This window comes from Phalangium opilio, unplaced genomic scaffold, assembly GCF_054372755.1.
Source record: "Phalangium opilio isolate 3A_F unplaced genomic scaffold, DU_Popi_V2 ptg000352l_1, whole genome shotgun sequence".
Lineage (NCBI taxonomy): Eukaryota > Metazoa > Arthropoda > Arachnida > Opiliones > Phalangiidae > Phalangium > Phalangium opilio.
The window spans coordinates 2,767,290-2,783,610 of NW_028324228.1; the positions used below are offsets into that span (position 1 = coordinate 2,767,290).

The window sequence follows — 16,321 nt, forward strand, 5'->3', positions numbered from 1 at the left end:
TATAAAAACGGTCAAATTACAGTTTTAAACTAGCAGCTGGTAGGTCTACTTTTGCATAGCGAATGCAGAATCGCACTGCATATTTCTGCCAGTATAGACAATGAACAGTTAACAAACAGAAAATGTAGAAACGGCAGACAGTTTACAGTTCTGGAATTGCTGTGAAATTTTCACGTTTTTCGAGCTGCAGAAAATGTAGCCTTAATGTATACCTATTACAGCATGGTAGCGATAAAAAAGCGCGTATGCAGATGAATTACAGCTAAAATTTTTTTGTACGGGTATGGTTTGGTAATTAAGTGTTTGAATTGCGTATTTGGTGCTGTTTTTCCCTTTCCTAGCTATTAGTGATATATTGTATTTTTAACCTAGGCGTAAAGATCCAAACACAGAGTCAAAAATAAGACGAAAAAGACCGTTGGAAAAGGTTTATACCATAGGGGTTATCTTTAAAGCTATTCTACCGCCTTGCCTCCTGTAATTGTACGAACCAGTAAACGTCACGCTCAATTCTTTATTGTTGACCCCGCAGAAGTGACACAGCTAGCGACTATTTTGCCGAGGCCGGTCAATAGACCTTGCATCGGCTCCGAGAGGTTGCACACGCTAAATTACACATAGATAAAGAGTTTAAAAATCATGCCCGGTAAAAACCTAAATGTTCGACTCCTCGATAATCCTTCTTTGACTAAAACGCGCGGGTTCTAATAAACTACAAACTAGTCTGAAATTTCAGTTTCCTTACTAAAATCAGAAGTGAGATGAGACATGAAGTATTGAGCTAATCAAATTCTTCACTCGGCGAAAGTGAATATTCTTGATAACACACCAACGGTTGGCCCTCTAGTGGCGATTTCCGAATTTTCCCTTCAAAACGGTGAGACGCTTGCGGCGGTAGACGGCCGAACTAGATTCAAGCTCCCGCGTCTCTGTTACGCGGCTTTAGGTTGAGGGGAAAGGGTAAGAAATGTTTTTGGAACTCGGCCAATTTTTTTCTCAGTAGTGTAGGCGCGTGGGAAGCGGCATAAAATCCTCAAATTTGTTCACTAGTGCCAGGATCTACTATCAATGCTAGAGCCCTTCACTTCTAGTCTCATGTCACTTCTGCTAAAATACGTACCAGATACGTAGGTATATAGACAAACGCTGGTAGGAACAAAACAACTTGGCACTATTACGGACAGCCTCTTGCGAGAATAAAACTACGAATAACATGACTAAGTAAAAAAACATGCCACACTCCATTTTATTATTATAGCCTGAATAAAAAGCATTTCTTTTTTGCACTTCATAAAATTTTGACATATTTGCAAATATTTTCAAGTACGCATATTTAGTTAAACTTCGCTGTTAATAAACTTTGATCAAAAAGAGATGAAGCTTTTCTCTTCAATCACATAGCTATCTAATAATTCATGACACAATATGGAATCAGAGTTTAAAACAATCCAGCTTTCTGAGTTTTGTATCTCATAAGCGAATATTTTTCGGTTGAATTGGACCACTTGAAAAACAGGACCGGCCAAACGCAAAGTCTGGTTAAGGCAAAAAATATACCTTATTTGAATGAAAGACTTTATTTCATTTCTATCAATGTCATGTTTAAGGATTGACCCCACCAAAAAGCTCATGTTATCGAACGTTGCTTTTTTAACCGAGTAAAGTTTATCAGGGTAGTCTTTTAACAATGAATGAAGAGAAATAGGCAAACTAGTTTTCTGCACAAATGATCCCATCGAATTATCCTGTATTTTTAACTGGCTATCATGTAGTGCGTTATAGCACTGATAGTACTGATGCCTAGACGCTAACGTTTTTGTAATATTTTTAAAATTTTTTGAAGCATGCGCAATTTTTTTAAAGTAACTATGTTTCGCCTCAAAACGGATGCAGGACATGGCCCTTATAGGACCGTATTTTCGGTACGAGTCGGCATAATGCAACAAATAATGATATTTTGGTGTCATAGAATCGGGCCCAAAAACACGTGAAACTAATTTTAAAAATTCTTCAATAATTGTTTCAAGCGTATCCAGAAATGTCAAATGCAAATGCGATGCAAAAATGTATTCGACGATTTCTCGTAGCTTTAAATAGACCACCCAATGTTCATCTCCGTCATGTGGTAAGTAGGGAAATAAAATGAAAGGGAGTAGCCTAAACAAACAAAACAGTTCGCTTGCCGACCCTTTGATATTGCCATTACCAGATATGGCATTATGTATTTGAGTTTGTGGAATGTTCGATTCGGTTTTGCCGAATGGAAACTTCAAAATACTGTCGTTAAATTCATCTAAAGTCACGTGCTGGTTCGCAATCATATAGTTTATTACACGTTTTAAAACACTTGGAATTACTCCTTCCAAAATATCGTGCATCGGGTCAGGGGGCAATTGTTGTGTTAAGTCAAAGTTATTAAGTCTCATTAAAGGGCTTTCACTACGTACTCCATATGACGAGGCATACGATTTGGAAATACGTGTTCCTTCCAGGTGGTACTTATGGAGAGCTAGTGTGCGATGGCGAACTTGATTTTTATTGGTTTTGATGGGAATTTCCTTGTAATCAGTCATGCAAAATCTGCAAATTCTGCCGCTGTTGAAGTTACAGTTAAAGCCCCCTATTTTATGTTGCCCGAGATTATCTCCCGAGAAAATTGAAACAGTCACAGTGTAATGTATTCCTGATTTTTCCACATCAAGTCCTTCCTCCGATAAACGATTCAAATCAAAAATCAGGGGTTTCAATAACTCGCGAAAGCCAAAACTGTCAAGGTCAACAGATTTCGCCAAGAATACTAAGTTAATATCACTTAGCTGTGCCCTGTACTATCCGTCTAGATTTAAAACGGAAAAGTAGCAACCCAAGATTTTATGTTTTCCTCTTTTTGATCCTAGCGGATTAACCAACTCTAATTCGTCCAGATAAATTTGTAAGTGGATAGTGCTTAAGGAATACCGAGGATTATCGTTGATTATCTTTTTCGCTAGTTCACTTTGCAAATAATGTCCAATACAGTTAGGAGGAATTTTAGCCAGCTTGACATGCTTATTAACCATTTGATCCGACGAATAAAGTTTCTCCAATACTTTAATTATTGGCACGTAGTGATAAACTTTCTTCTTTCTATCTTCTACGGTTTCAGAGAACGTGAACTGCATTGGTTCTACTAATCCATATTCATTTTTGCACAATGCTGTTATCTTGTAGTTTGAATCCAAGCTTCCAAAAGCTTCCTTTACTTCAGAAATACTTGAAAACAAATGCTTTTCATCTATATCTATATCTTTAGCTTTTAAACTTTGTACGACGTTATCCTTGGTTGAATCGAGGAGATTTTCACAAAAACCAAATAAATCGTTGACAATAGACTGAACTACCACGTGTGGCAAATGGTGAAGTTCTCTACATTTAAGAATTATCTTGAGAAGTGATTCACGGATTTTAAAAGGCTTTAAATTTTCCTCATCTGAAACATCTTCGTCACCAATTTCAACATCGAGCGCAACATCAGCAGCTTCATCTGGTCTATTTAAATCAATATTTTCTTCACTTACGTTAATTTCAGTTCCAGTATTTATAAGGACCTCTTTGTTCTCATAGACGTCAGGGTGTTTATTTCTAACATGACGTCTAAATGTATCCACTTTTTTGAAACATCTTCCGCACCCATTTACCCCACATACAACGTTAAAATTAGGATCATTTCCATGCGCATTTTTTAAGTGCGTGAATAAGTAGCTGAAGGTTTTTGAAAAATATGTGCACATAACACAGCTGTAAAACTGGGTGCTCATAGTGCATTATATAAATAAATTCAAACTTTCCGAAAGACTATATTTAGTCTTATAACTACCACCTCTACACACTCAACAGTTCAAAAAAGTGTTCTTTAAAGCTTAAACTCTCCAGAGCCACGTGCATATTTTGCCATAGCATATACAAGGCTTAATTAAGTACATAACACCGGGCGTGACTCGTATCGAAAGTATTAACAGTGGCTATTCTACCTTGGAGTCCAAAATGTACGTTTCCAGTGTTGTAAATTAGAGATAGTACCGGTTGTTTTTTATCTATATCCAGATTTTTTATGTACCTATGTTTTTTATGCATCGCGGTCATTCTTGTAATCTTTATTTTTTATCGCGATGCCTTAACTATATAACCGGATAACATTACGATAACGTTCTCAGTTCTCAGTTCTCAGTTCACAGTTGATCAGTTCCCAGTTATCTGTTCTCAAATAGCAGTTGTATTCCCGGAAATAATGTTTTACTTATATTAATAAAGAGTTTATAACCAGTTAAACCCAGAGTCGTTCTTGCGTCAAACAACAACAGGTTATGGGCCCAGCACGCTTCCACTGCGCAAAGGTTTAGAAGTCATAAGAAGTTCAACGCCGGGAAGATTATCCTTTAAGGTGCGGAGTCAAACGGAGAATGGCCGGAAATCACCTGGGACGAATCGAGACGTTAACTAAGGATAATTATGATACCTGGAAAATGCAAGTGGAAGCCCTGCTCCAAAAGAACGACCTCTGGGAGTACGCCGATGGAACTTCAACGAGGCCAACTCCGGTGCGGGCAACGGAAGGAAACGCCCAGGCGGTCGCTACCTGGGACAGTAATGATCGAAAAGCAAGAGCGGACCTAATCTTGTCGATCAGTCCGTCGGAGTTGAAGCAAGTAAAGAATTGCACGACCTCACGGGAACTATGGCAGAAGCTCGAATCCATCTACCAGTCCAGTGGACCTGCCCGGAAAGCCACGCTGCTGAAGAAACTGACCCTCAAGAAAATGAAGGAGGGAGAAGATGTCCGGGATCACGTCCGAGAATTCTTCGACGCAGTAGACAAGTTGGCTGACATGGGAGTAGCTGTAAACGACGACCTACTGGCCATTATGTTGTTATACAGTCTACCAGAATCGTACGAGAACTTCCGGTGCGCAATAGAGTCCAGGGATACGTTACCTGATCCGGAAGCCTTGAAAATAAAGATCCTGGAGGAATCGGACGCCAAGCAATCTAAGGAAGACGAACCCGTGCAGAATGCGATGATGGACAGTAGGGGTAGAGGAAGAGGCTCACGTGGACGTGGAAGCACGACCTTCAAGTACAAGTGTCATGGATGCAGGAAACCCGGCCACAAGGTAGCCAATTGCCCCGACAGAGACAATGGTTCAGGCATAAGAACCAGAAAGAAAGAAAACGCCCGTCATGTACTGGCAAAAAATTTGGCCGAGGAAGAATTCGCATTGCACCTGAAGGCTGATCACGATTCCTGGTGCCTGGACAGCGGAGCCACCTCACATATGACATCTAACAGAGATTGCTTCAATCATTACGAAGAGACCACGAAATCTTTAAACCTGGCCACCGCAGAGTCAACGAAGATACGAGGTGTTGGCGAAGTAAAAGTATCCGCAACGAATGGCAGCGACAATCGAATTCTTCGCCTGGAACGAGCCCTTCATGTCCCGGATTTAAGAACAAATCTTCTATCCATTGCCAAGATGACAGACAAAGGACATGAGGTCACATTCAAGAAGTCGCAGGCCTGGATTAAGACGGCAACCGGAGAAGTGATTGCAGTTGCTGACAGAGTTGGAGACCTTTATTTCCTGAGAAAGGCTGAAGAAACGGTCCATTCAGTGCAAGCGGAAATAAAGCCTAGAAGCAACCTGAAGAACTGGCATTTCCTACTCGGTCACTTGAACGAGAGAAGTTTAAAGGAAATGGCCCGGAAGAATTTGGCTACGGGACTCAACATTGAAAAAGATGTGAGCCTGGGAATCTGCCAAATCTGTATCAAAGGAAAGCAATCGAAAGAGCCGTTCCCGAAAACCGAAGATAGACGAACCTCACATGTCCTGGAAATAGTACACTCTGACGTATGCGGGCCGATGAGAGTAACGTCGATGAGCGGAGCCAAGTACATCGTCGTTTTCACTGATGATTATTCCCGGTGGAGTGAAGTCAGTTTTTTAAAACACAAGAGCGAAGTGTTGAAAGCCTTCAAAGAATTCAAGCATCGAGCTGAAGTGGAAACCGGGAGAAAAATCAAGACCTTGCAGTCGGACAACGGAACCGAATACTGCAACAATGAATTCGACAGATTCCTGAAAGACTCTGGGATAAAAAGAAGGCTCACCGTACCATACACCCCGGAACAGAATGGCATTGCCGAAAGAAAGAAAGAACAGAACACTCCTAGATATGGCCCGATGTATGATGATACAAGCGCAACTTCCACCATCATTCTGGGCAGAAGCGATGGCCACGGCTAATTACATTCGAAACCGTTGTCCTTCCCGAAGTATAAATGGAGAAGTACCATTTACCAGATGGACCGGAAAGAAGCCATCCCTGCAGCATTTGAAGATTTTCGGCGACAAAGCTTTGCTGTTGGACCAGAAGAAAATAGGGGAAGTGGGTAGCCGTAGCCTTGAGCCATACAAGTCGTCCAGTGATTCTCACTTACAATGGTCGATTCCCCTACCACCCTTAAAATTTTAATCTGGCCAATCGGCGCGAAGCATAAAATAGTACCAGATTTCATTGCGAACGCCACCATGTAGCGAACTGTGGAACTAACTTGTGTAGTCTGCTTATATTTCTGCTGTGCTTCAGTTTGAGTTAGGGTTACGTCAGGCAACGGGTTAATGCGGATATTGGTTTAATTAAGGACGAAAATTCGGTTATTTAATAAAATGAATGTCGTTAAGAGTACGCAGTGTGATTTAACGTACAAGGAAACTACCGATAAGAAAACTCAGGCTGTGTTGAAAGGAAAAGTAAGATCTACCCAAACCAATCCCAATGTTAAAAATCAAACTACAACAACTTGGATACAACTTTATTACTTTGAACTCTTCCCTATCACAGTTTAAAACTTCGGACAAGTTAATTTTTTCCCTGGAACTTAGAAATACCATTGTATTTAAAAATAAAGACATATTTTAAAATAAGTTATGAATTTTGTACTTACCACTCGATTCCGGCCTCTGCCATTCTGCCTGAGTGCCTCACTGCCTCTAGCAGACGCCTCTAGTCAGTTGGAAGGCGTAGGACCGTACTGTCCACAGAATTACGTCACTCGTGTGTTAATGCGCGTAAAAATCCTATCTCTCTTCACCCCCACGGGGAGGGAAATGGCGCGAAAAATCCGTAAACGGGACGCCTCGCGAAGTTGCCCAAGCTACCCACTTCCCCTATTTTCTTCTGGTTGGACGAAAATAAAAGGAAGGGGAAGTTTGCAGCCAGGAGCAAAGAATGCGTTTTCATCGGCTATTCTCAAGTCTCGAAGGCCTATCGACTATGGGTTCCGTCCGAGAAGCAAATTTACCGAAGTCGAAATGTCAAGTTCCTGGGAGAATTTAATAAACAAGGCGGATATGATGATTTCGTCACTCCAGAAGTCAACCTGAAATACGGAAGCAAAGCTAAAGGCGAAATCGAAGTCCCGGCCACTACACACGCTGCAAAACCGTCAGGCAGAGAAGAATTCAAAGAAGTCAAAAAGGAGTTCAAAGATGAAATCCCGGAAGAATCTAATGACCAGGAAAACGAGGACGTCTTCGAAAAACCCTCAGAAACCCTCGTTCTGAAGAAAGGTCCCGGAAGACCGAAGAAAATAAGAACTGGAGTACCCGGACGACCGAAGAAATCGTTCAACATGATTCCGAGCGTCTCAGAAGAGTTTACTGAAGAGGCTACTGACGAGCAAGAAACCCTGTCCGATGAGTCAGCAAACCTAGCCATCTTATCAGAACCTTTGTCCATGAAGCAAGCCCTGGCTTCTCCGTACGCAAACGACTGGAGGAAAGCAGTAACGGAAGAGTTCGTTTCGCTTATCAAGTGCGAAACCTGGGACATCGTTGATTGTCCGGAAAACCAAAAGGTCCTTGGAAATCGTCTTGTCTTCCGAACGAAGTACTTACCCAGCGGAGAAGTAGAGAAAAGGAAAGCCAGGCTCGTAGCGAAAGGTTTTGCCCAGAGACCAGGGATCGACCACCAAGAGACGTTCGCACCCGTCATTAGATCCAGCTCGATAAGACTGCTTATGGCCCTTGCTGTAGAAATCGGTTTGGAAGTCCACCAAATGGATGTCGTCACGGCCTATCTTAATGGCGAACTCGAGGAGGAAATATATATGGTCGTCCCGGAAGGATTAACAGAATCCCTCGAAGAAATCGTCAAGTCAACCCGGTTCGACAAGTCAATCGTTGCCAGAGCAAAGAAATGGACCAGCGACCTGGAAGAAGAGGGACATAAAGTCTGTCGCATCAAGAAATCCCTCTACGGCTTAAAACAATCGGGCCGCCAATGGTACAAGAAGTTACATCAAAGACTTTCGGAAATTGGAGTGACACCATTGAAGAGCGACCCCTGCTTATACGTTTTACGAGTCGCGGAAGATGTTATGATCATTGGAGTCTACGTAGACGATCTGATCCTTGCAAGCAACAACCCGGATTGGATGACTGATGTAAAGCATGAACTTGGGAGAAAATTCGATATGAAGGACCTGGGGCCAATCCATCACTGTCTCGGAATGGAATTTCACCAAGATCTAAAACAAAATACCATCCGGATTTCCCAAGCGAAATATGCCGAAACGGTCCTGGAACGTTTCAACATGCAAGATTCCAAAATAATAGCGACTCCAATGGATGCCAACAACAAGTTGCAAAGTCCAGAACACCCAGTAGCAGAAGAGATCAGTCGTATTCCGTATCAATCTCTGGTCGGCTCTCTCATGTACCTGGTAGTGTCATCACGACCGGATATGGCGTATTCAGTCAGCGCATTGAGCCAGTTCAACACAAGTTATGACGAAACTCATTGGATAGCCGGGGAAAGAGTTCTGAGATACCTGAAGGGAACTCTTCATCATGGGTTGCTTTATCGGAAGACCGGATTCCCAATCCAGGGTTTCGTTGATGCAGACTATGGAGGCTGTCCGAAAGATAGGAAGTCATATACTGGATATGTCTTCAAACTAGCCGGCGCTGCAGTATCCTGGGAAGCCCGGAAACAGCGAACTGTTGCCTTGTCCAGTACAGAAGCAGAATATATGGCAATGTCCGACGCAACCAAAGAAGCCATATATCTCAAGGGACTTCTCAACGAACTTGGAGTATCAGTTCAGGCGATCGAGCTGTACAACGACAACCAGGGTGCCCAGAAACTCGTTCAGAATCCTGTTTTCCATGCCAGAACGAAGCACATTGACATCCGGCACCACTTCATTCGAGACACCTACGACCAGGGACATATAGCCTTGCGGTATCTACCAACAGAGGAAATTCCAGCTGACATCTGTACGAAGAGCCTGTTCCGTCCGAAGCATCTCCTCTGCGTCAAAGCCCTTGGACTGGAAATAATTAAATGACCACCCCCTGGATAGAAGATTTGAAACCACCGATATTAAGAGGGACTGTTGTAAATTAGAGATAGTACCGGTTGTTTTTTATCTATATCCAGATTTTTTATGTACCTATGTTTTTTATGCATCGCGGTCATTCTTGTAATCTTTATTTTTTATCGCGATGCCTTAACTATATAACCGGATAACATTCCGATAACGTTCTCAGTTCTCAGTTCTCAGTTCACAGTTGATCAGTTCCCAGTTATCTGTTCTCAAATAGCAGTTGTATTCCCGGAAATAATGTTTTACTTATATTAATAAAGAGTTCATAACCAGTTAAACCCAGAGTCGTTCTTGCGTCAAACAACAACATCCAGTTTCCACCTTTCGAAGAGAGAGAGAAGCTCATCTCGCAAAGGGAGATTGAAGATCGAGAAAGATTTAGTTGCAATTTGTTTGGCTAAAATGCAATGAATTTCATCCGTAAATATTGAGAAAACATATAGTTAAGTCAACTAAGAACATGACCCGGGAGAACGACATAAGCATTTTTCTAGAATATGATGGTAGTATTAAAAAAATGCAGGGAAGTTAAAGCGGATTAAGTTCCTATTTGGGAGGGCGGTGCTGGTTTTTAGTGAACACGAAACCGACTGAAAAATCTCGTGTTGTTTTTTTGATTTTTTGTTTTCGTTATTTTCTTAAAGTTTTAAGTTTAAGAATCCTCAGCTAATTCTGAGGTTACGTTTTAATTTTTTATTGTTCCTTAGCTAAATCTAAGGTTACTTTTATTGAATGAAGTCAAGTTTAATTTTTAAGTTTAAAGTTTTATTTTTTTACCACTTCCTTGTGACAAGTTTTAGTACTTCTCTGGTGAGAAGCCTAAAAGCATAGAGACTATAAACCCCAAGGAGTGGCAGGTCCCCCGCTCTACAAGCGCAAATAATGATGTTGCTCCTAAATTGGTACATGAGAGCTTCCGGCCCGTTGAATTTTGCTTAGCGGAAGTTGCCCTGTACCAGGAAAAAGAGCAAGAAGTTTTGGCATTCCTGCCACTCCTTGGGGTTTATAGTCTCTATGCTAAAAGCGAGTGCCTTATCGAAGGCAATTTTCTCCACCTGAAAACTCTTGTGAGGTCTCTTTTTTAATCCTTTCTTTGTGACCAAAAGGGGGTGTATTTTTAAGCTTTTGGGGGCTTTTTCAATGCCCATCGTCACTGGGATTCTGAATTTTCCATGACGTATGGGTATTTTTTGGGGAAGGTCGAGCAAGGTAGAAAAAGGTTGATTTTATTAAGATAAGCTTGAATTTTTTCTTGCTCGGCCTTTGTCCCGTTTTCTTTACAAATTTATTTTTTAGGGGTTTTTTAAGGGTTTGGTAATTTCTTTTTTTTATTTTTTAAATTGTTTGTTCGAATTTTTCTACAGAAGTAACGCTGCTCACTCTCTTATTAATCCTAGGGACATTAATATAAAACCGTTAGGGACATTAATATAAAACCGTTAGGGACATTAATATAAAACCGTTAGGGACATTAATATAAAACCGTTAGGGACATTAATATAAAACCATTAGCGACATTAATATAAAACCGTTAGGGACGTTAATATAAAACCATTAGGCTTATTCCTATAAAACCATTAGGCTTACTCCTATAAAACCATTAGGCTTATTCCTATAAAACCATTAGGAATATAAATATAAACCTTTGTTTAATTCACCACCTCCCTAAGTTACTATTTTTGGAACCATAATGGTTTAGATTTATACCTGTTCAGATGACAGCATGTTACTATTAACGGTTTTAAGCTACACCGTGTTAAATTTCATGGAACAATATTGGTTTACTGCAACCAGATTTAGAGGTTACAAATTAGGCCTAGTAATGGTTTAAACGAAAACCGGATAGCAAGTATTTGGAGTGTTTGAAGTTATAGAAAAGGGCTCTTAAAGGGATAGGATCAACGTTTTCCGACTAGTAGAAGATGAGGGCAGTTTTAGGTAAAAAAATGTGCCTAAAATTATGTGTGCCAAGAAAAAAATCGAATTAAAACGTTTAAAATTAAGAAAAGTACGTTAGATATTTTGAAATTCAAACTAGCCGCGAAATACCGCCCAACTTGTTTTTCACACTATGACGTTGCAAATGTCTCTTGATTCATTGGTTGTTTGGAATAGACCAATACGAATATTCCATACTATAAGCCTAACTCGCAGGGGCACCGCCATACTGAATAATAAATTAATGACACGCATCGCCAAGGATGGCGCTCGCGTTAGTTTTATAACTTCTGTCGTCAGTGTCGTCTGCTCAGTTTACTTAACGGTGGAAAATTCAATTGTTAGTGTTAGCGACGCTGGTTTTTTACGAGGATTTTTATTATTTTAACTTAAGTTTGTCGCGAAGCTAATGAATTATAACGATGGCGGATTGGTATTCCCAATTTTGGGATACCAAAAAACTATAAAGGATGTGCCCATGCTTAGCAAAGAAGAAATCAAAAGGTTTTACCAGTCCAGATGTAAAACCTTCCAACATTACCGAAGAAGTTATAAGTTTTTAATTGAAGAATATATCGTAACAGATTCGTTAATGAGCAAAGCGGAACCGTAAGTATCAAGCGTTGTTTACTCTAAAGATGTTAACATTGGTATCTAACTTTTGTTAAATTTTTAGTACAAATGACCGAGTTTTTGTAAAAGGGTTATGCTACAAAAGTCAAAAGAAAAATGATAAGCCTTACACGGTCTGTGCGGCTCTGAAAATATCTAAACCTGAAATACTAGACGAATATTGTGGATGTCCTGCCGGAATTACAGGAACCTGCAACCATGGCGTAGCTTTATTACGGTTACTAGCCCAATTGCGTGATAAAAAAATAAACTATCCCCCTCATAAACTCTCCTGTACCGACAAACCACAACAATGGAACCGTCCGAGGGGCAAAAAAGTCCACCCTTTCGCTGTAATAGATCTAAATGTTCAGGCTCCTAAAGAAGATGGTAATAAGAAACCAGTTCTATGTAAACTGTATGAAGCTAGCTCGAGTAGCCTAGAACAAACCGAGGTGGCAGAAGCTACGAAAGATTTAATTAATAATCTTAATGGTAATGGAGTTGATGGCTGGGCAAGTATTCTACCTCCATCTGAAGAGTATACCTGGGTTGAAACTAGGATGGGATATGCTCCTGAAGGTTCCCCACTAAGTTTGCAACTGTCAACCAAGGAGTATGGATATGAGGTTATCACCAACCTTGAAAGCTTTGAGACTAGCTTACCATTTGTTCATGGATATATACCTTCGGAACGATTTTCAATCCCGACACATTCCTGTGCCTGTACTCCCTGGTGTTCCAAGAATGTCATTAATAAATATGGATCTTCAGAGTTGGCCGTATTGATGGTAAATTTATTTATTTTTTAAAGATGAAATCTGATTGTAAAGAATATTTAATCTCGTTATTTTAGAAAAATGAAGTCTCTATTGACCAAGCTCGACATCTCGAAATGAATACCAGGAACCAAGCTGATTCGCTACTGTGGAATGAAGCCCGAAGTACTAGATTGAGTTCTTCAAATTTCGGTGCGATTTGTAAAAGGAAAAATCAAAAATGGACACAAGTTGGAATTAACAACATAGTCAATCCTAAAGACATTGGGCACTTGAATGCTATCAAGTATGGCAAACAGAACGAAAGTATTGCCAAAAACAAATACCTGGAAACGATGCACAGTATGGGTCATAACGTAACAGTACATGACTCAGGATACATTGTTGACCCGACAAAACCCTGGCTAGGAACTTCACCTGATGGATTAGTCCATGATCCAAAGGAACCAACCTCTTTTGGGCTGTTAGAAATTAAATGTCCCTGGTCCAAACGGGATAAAAAACCCACCGAAGCACTGAGTGATGATGATGATAGAATAAAAATGGTTGATCAAAGACCTCTTTTAAATGAAAATGATAACCATTTCTACCAAATTATGGGCCAAATGGCGCTATCAGGGCTGAAATGGTGTCACTACGTAACATATTTCCCAGAAGGCTTGATAATTGTGAGAGTGCCATTCAATCAGGAAAAGTGGGACCATATGCAATCAGTTTTAAAAGCTTTTTATTTTACATATATGTTACCAAAATTAGGTAAAAATTACAAGACAAACAATGTGATAAAAATGTGATCTGGATTTAAAAGTTCCTATACTCTCAAGTACCTACTACCTTCCTTATGATAATAGGCCCCATACCCACAGTGGTTTTAAAAATAAAGTCTGTTTTATTAAAGTTTCTTGTAGCTTTATTTAAAATAAAATAAAATATTAGATAGTTATAATCTTTACAAAGAAGTATCTAAATTGATAATGGGAATCTCAGTTCTACTTGAATCAGTGTCACTTGACCATCCAGCCAGTTCATCTTCAAGGGATTCGTTTTCAGGTTCTAGAATTTCTTCTTGAAAATTATCAATTTCCTCTTGAAAATCATGTTTTTCTTCTTGAAAATCATGTTTTTCTTCTTGAAAATCATGTTTTTCTTCTTGAAAATCATCAATATCATCACTAATGTTGGTTAAATTACTGTGTTCATTTTGAGAGTCATTTTCAGTATTGCTTATTAAAGGTGTTTGGAAGTTCGACAAAAGCACAATCACTGTCCAGAGTTGATTAATCACGGGAGCTAGAGTTAAGGGAATTGGACGATCGAGGATATGAAAGCCTCTTACTCTTGCTATTCGTCGTTCCACATGGATTCGGAGGGCTGCAATTTTCTGTGACTTTTCCAGTTCCTCTTTGGTGAATTGTCCCTTCTCACCAAGGAAAGGTGGTATATTCAGTCGAACACCTTTTTTATTTAGCATCTCTTGATCAAAAATCCCTTATCTGCCATAACACTGTCATTAGGGGAGAAATTTAATTTCAGAAAACCACTTCGCCTAGTTATTTCCTGGTCAGAGATGGATCCAGTGAACAACTGCGAGACAAATGTCACGTAACCATTGGGACTAATACCAATAAGTCCTTTGAATGTGTTTGTGGATTTATAGTTAGAATAAGATGCTGACTGTAGAACCAATGACTTTGATGTTTGGCATTTCAATTCAGTTGCGTCAATTATGACGCGAGTACTGGGATAATCTTTTTTAAATTCTTCTGGCATAGTTGCATCTATTTGCTCTCGTGTTGGCCATATATTTATTTTTCCAAGGCGAACAAACATGAAATTAATCCAGGATATACAGTAATTGGACGCTGTGCTTGGGGAAATGCTAAAGCGGTCTGCCAAGTCTTTTAGAAAGAGCCCTAATCGGAGCCGCATCAAGACTAGTAGAAATTGATCCTTAACATCTAGTTTTCGGGGGCGGCCTGCAGGCGAAGGTCTTTGCACAATCTTACCACCATTCCAAAAGTTGATATTTTCACCGTTAGGTCCTGGATTTAGACGATTATATAAAGCGACCAGTTTATAATTGTTAGGGATGCCAGTGTAGAATAATAGGTCATCATCGTTATATTTTATTCTATCTAGACTGGGTTTCATCGTGTCGCAGCGGCTCTCAGCGATAACAGCTCGCCTCTTTGCTTCAAATAATTTCTTTTTGGCAGTCTTAAGTTGGGAATCTTGAATATTTATTTTATGCTCTTGAATTGAAAGTTTACGTTTCAGTTCTGCAATCACAATTTCTAATTCTTTAATTTTGTTTGAGCATTCACAATAGCCTAGCGACTGTGTAATAGACTCCTCTGTAAAAGCAACGACCGTCACCAAATCTGTTACAGTATCTTTGATGATCGCTTCTTTATCTTCCTTTTCATCATCGTTATTGACACTTTGTTCATAAGAGTCATCTATATCAGTTTGTCTATTGAAGTTCCAATGAAACACTGAAGGCACAGCCCCCACTTTCAAAATCTTCCTGCCGCTGGCAAGACCTTGCCGATAATCGGAAGGTTTAAAATGCTTTGAACAGACAAAAATGTTTTCTGCCGGGTTGTAAATATAGTCACGGCGACGGATTCGCTTCAACCAAAGAATTCTCATCACTTTCCTGCTTTGTGATGGAACTTTATGAAGCGAGACCTGAAAACATTTTAATTATTAAGGATTTATATTTATAATTCTTTATTCGGTGAATATCGAAATTATAGTTACATTTTTGGAAGACGCTCTTTGAGTGCAATACAGAACACAACACACTTTGCCTGGGAGGCTCATATTTTTGACCGAGGCTTAACAAATAACAACTTCAATTGAAATTTAAACAGGTATTAAGGGTATTTTTTTATCTTTACATATAATATTTACCGTATATTATCAATGCATACGTTTGAAACCACAAACAAAAGAGTAAAATCGTTTTAATGTACTATATCACACGAACGCGTCGTCACTTAAATATATCACGATGGACACGGCCATATTTGTACAATCCATAAATTTTAACCAATCACAGACGGAGGAAAAATAATGACATATAGCGCCATCTATTAAAGGCTTTGAGCATGCAAATATTATCCAGTATGGAGACTACCCCTGAAATTTCCTCTTTCCCCATGGCATTTTCGAATTGGTCTAATATAGACCAATACGAATATTCCATACTATAAGCCTAACTCGCAGGGGCACCGCCATACTGAATAATAAATTAATGACACGCATCGCCAAGGATGGCGCTCGCGTTAGTTTTATAACTTCTGTCGTCAGTGTCGTCTGCTCAGTTTACTTAACGGTGGAAAATTCAATTGTTAGTGTTAGCGACGCTGGTTTTTTACGAGGATTTTTATTATTTTAACTTAAGTTTGTCGCGAAGCTAATGAATTATAACGATGGCGGATTGGTATTCCCAATTTTGGGATACCAAAAAACTATAAAGGATGTGCCCATGCTTAGCAAAGAAGAAATCAAAAGGTTTTACCAGTCCAGATGTAAAACCTTCCAACATTACCGA

General features: G+C 39.8%; 3 protein-coding genes and 1 pseudogene across 3 annotated transcripts in view; 1 reads left to right on the plus strand and 3 right to left on the minus strand.

Moving 5' to 3' along the window:
- The window catches only part of LOC149602860 (uncharacterized), a 45,645-nt gene that overhangs the window by 20,379 nt on the left and 8,945 nt on the right, over positions 1 to 16,321 (minus strand). The gene's annotated exons all lie outside the window — the stretch shown is intronic.
- On the minus strand, positions 1,439 to 3,718 carry LOC149602861 (uncharacterized). The gene is made up of 5 exons (XM_089860272.1): positions 3,678 to 3,718; positions 2,830 to 3,528; positions 1,868 to 2,766; positions 1,642 to 1,807; positions 1,439 to 1,535 (listed from the first exon to the last, which is right to left on the minus strand). The coding sequence occupies exons 1-5, from the start codon at positions 3,716 to 3,718 to the stop codon at positions 1,439 to 1,441; spliced, it is 1,902 nt and encodes a 633-aa protein (XP_089716398.1).
- Positions 10,548 to 15,956, minus strand: LOC149602862 (uncharacterized; annotated as a pseudogene).
- LOC149602863 (uncharacterized) lies at positions 11,781 to 13,625 on the plus strand. The gene is made up of 3 exons (XM_089860336.1): positions 11,781 to 11,980; positions 12,048 to 12,774; positions 12,840 to 13,625. The coding sequence occupies exons 1-3, from the start codon at positions 11,781 to 11,783 to the stop codon at positions 13,554 to 13,556; spliced, it is 1,644 nt and encodes a 547-aa protein (XP_089716462.1). The 3' UTR covers positions 13,557 to 13,625.

Bases quoted from the DNA above. Each gene is read 5' to 3' on its own strand.
- LOC149602861 (XM_089860272.1), bottom strand. From the start codon at position 3,718: ATGCGCATGGAAATGATCCTAATTTTAACGTTGTATGTGGG. The intron at 1,808-1,867 runs GTTACTTTAAAA...CAAAAACGTTAG, and splicing joins CCGTTTTGAGGCGAAACATA to CGTCTAGGCATCAGTACTAT. The intron at 1,536-1,641 runs GTTCGATAACAT...TGCCTTAACCAG, and splicing joins TACTCGGTTAAAAAAGCAAC to ACTTTGCGTTTGGCCGGTCC.
- LOC149602863 (XM_089860336.1), top strand. From the start codon at position 11,781: ATGAATTATAACGATGGCGGATTGGTATTCCCAATTTTGGGATACCAA. The intron at 11,981-12,047 runs GTAAGTATCAAG...TTAAATTTTTAG, and splicing joins TTAATGAGCAAAGCGGAACC to TACAAATGACCGAGTTTTTG. The intron at 12,775-12,839 runs GTAAATTTATTT...TCGTTATTTTAG, and splicing joins CAGAGTTGGCCGTATTGATG to AAAAATGAAGTCTCTATTGA.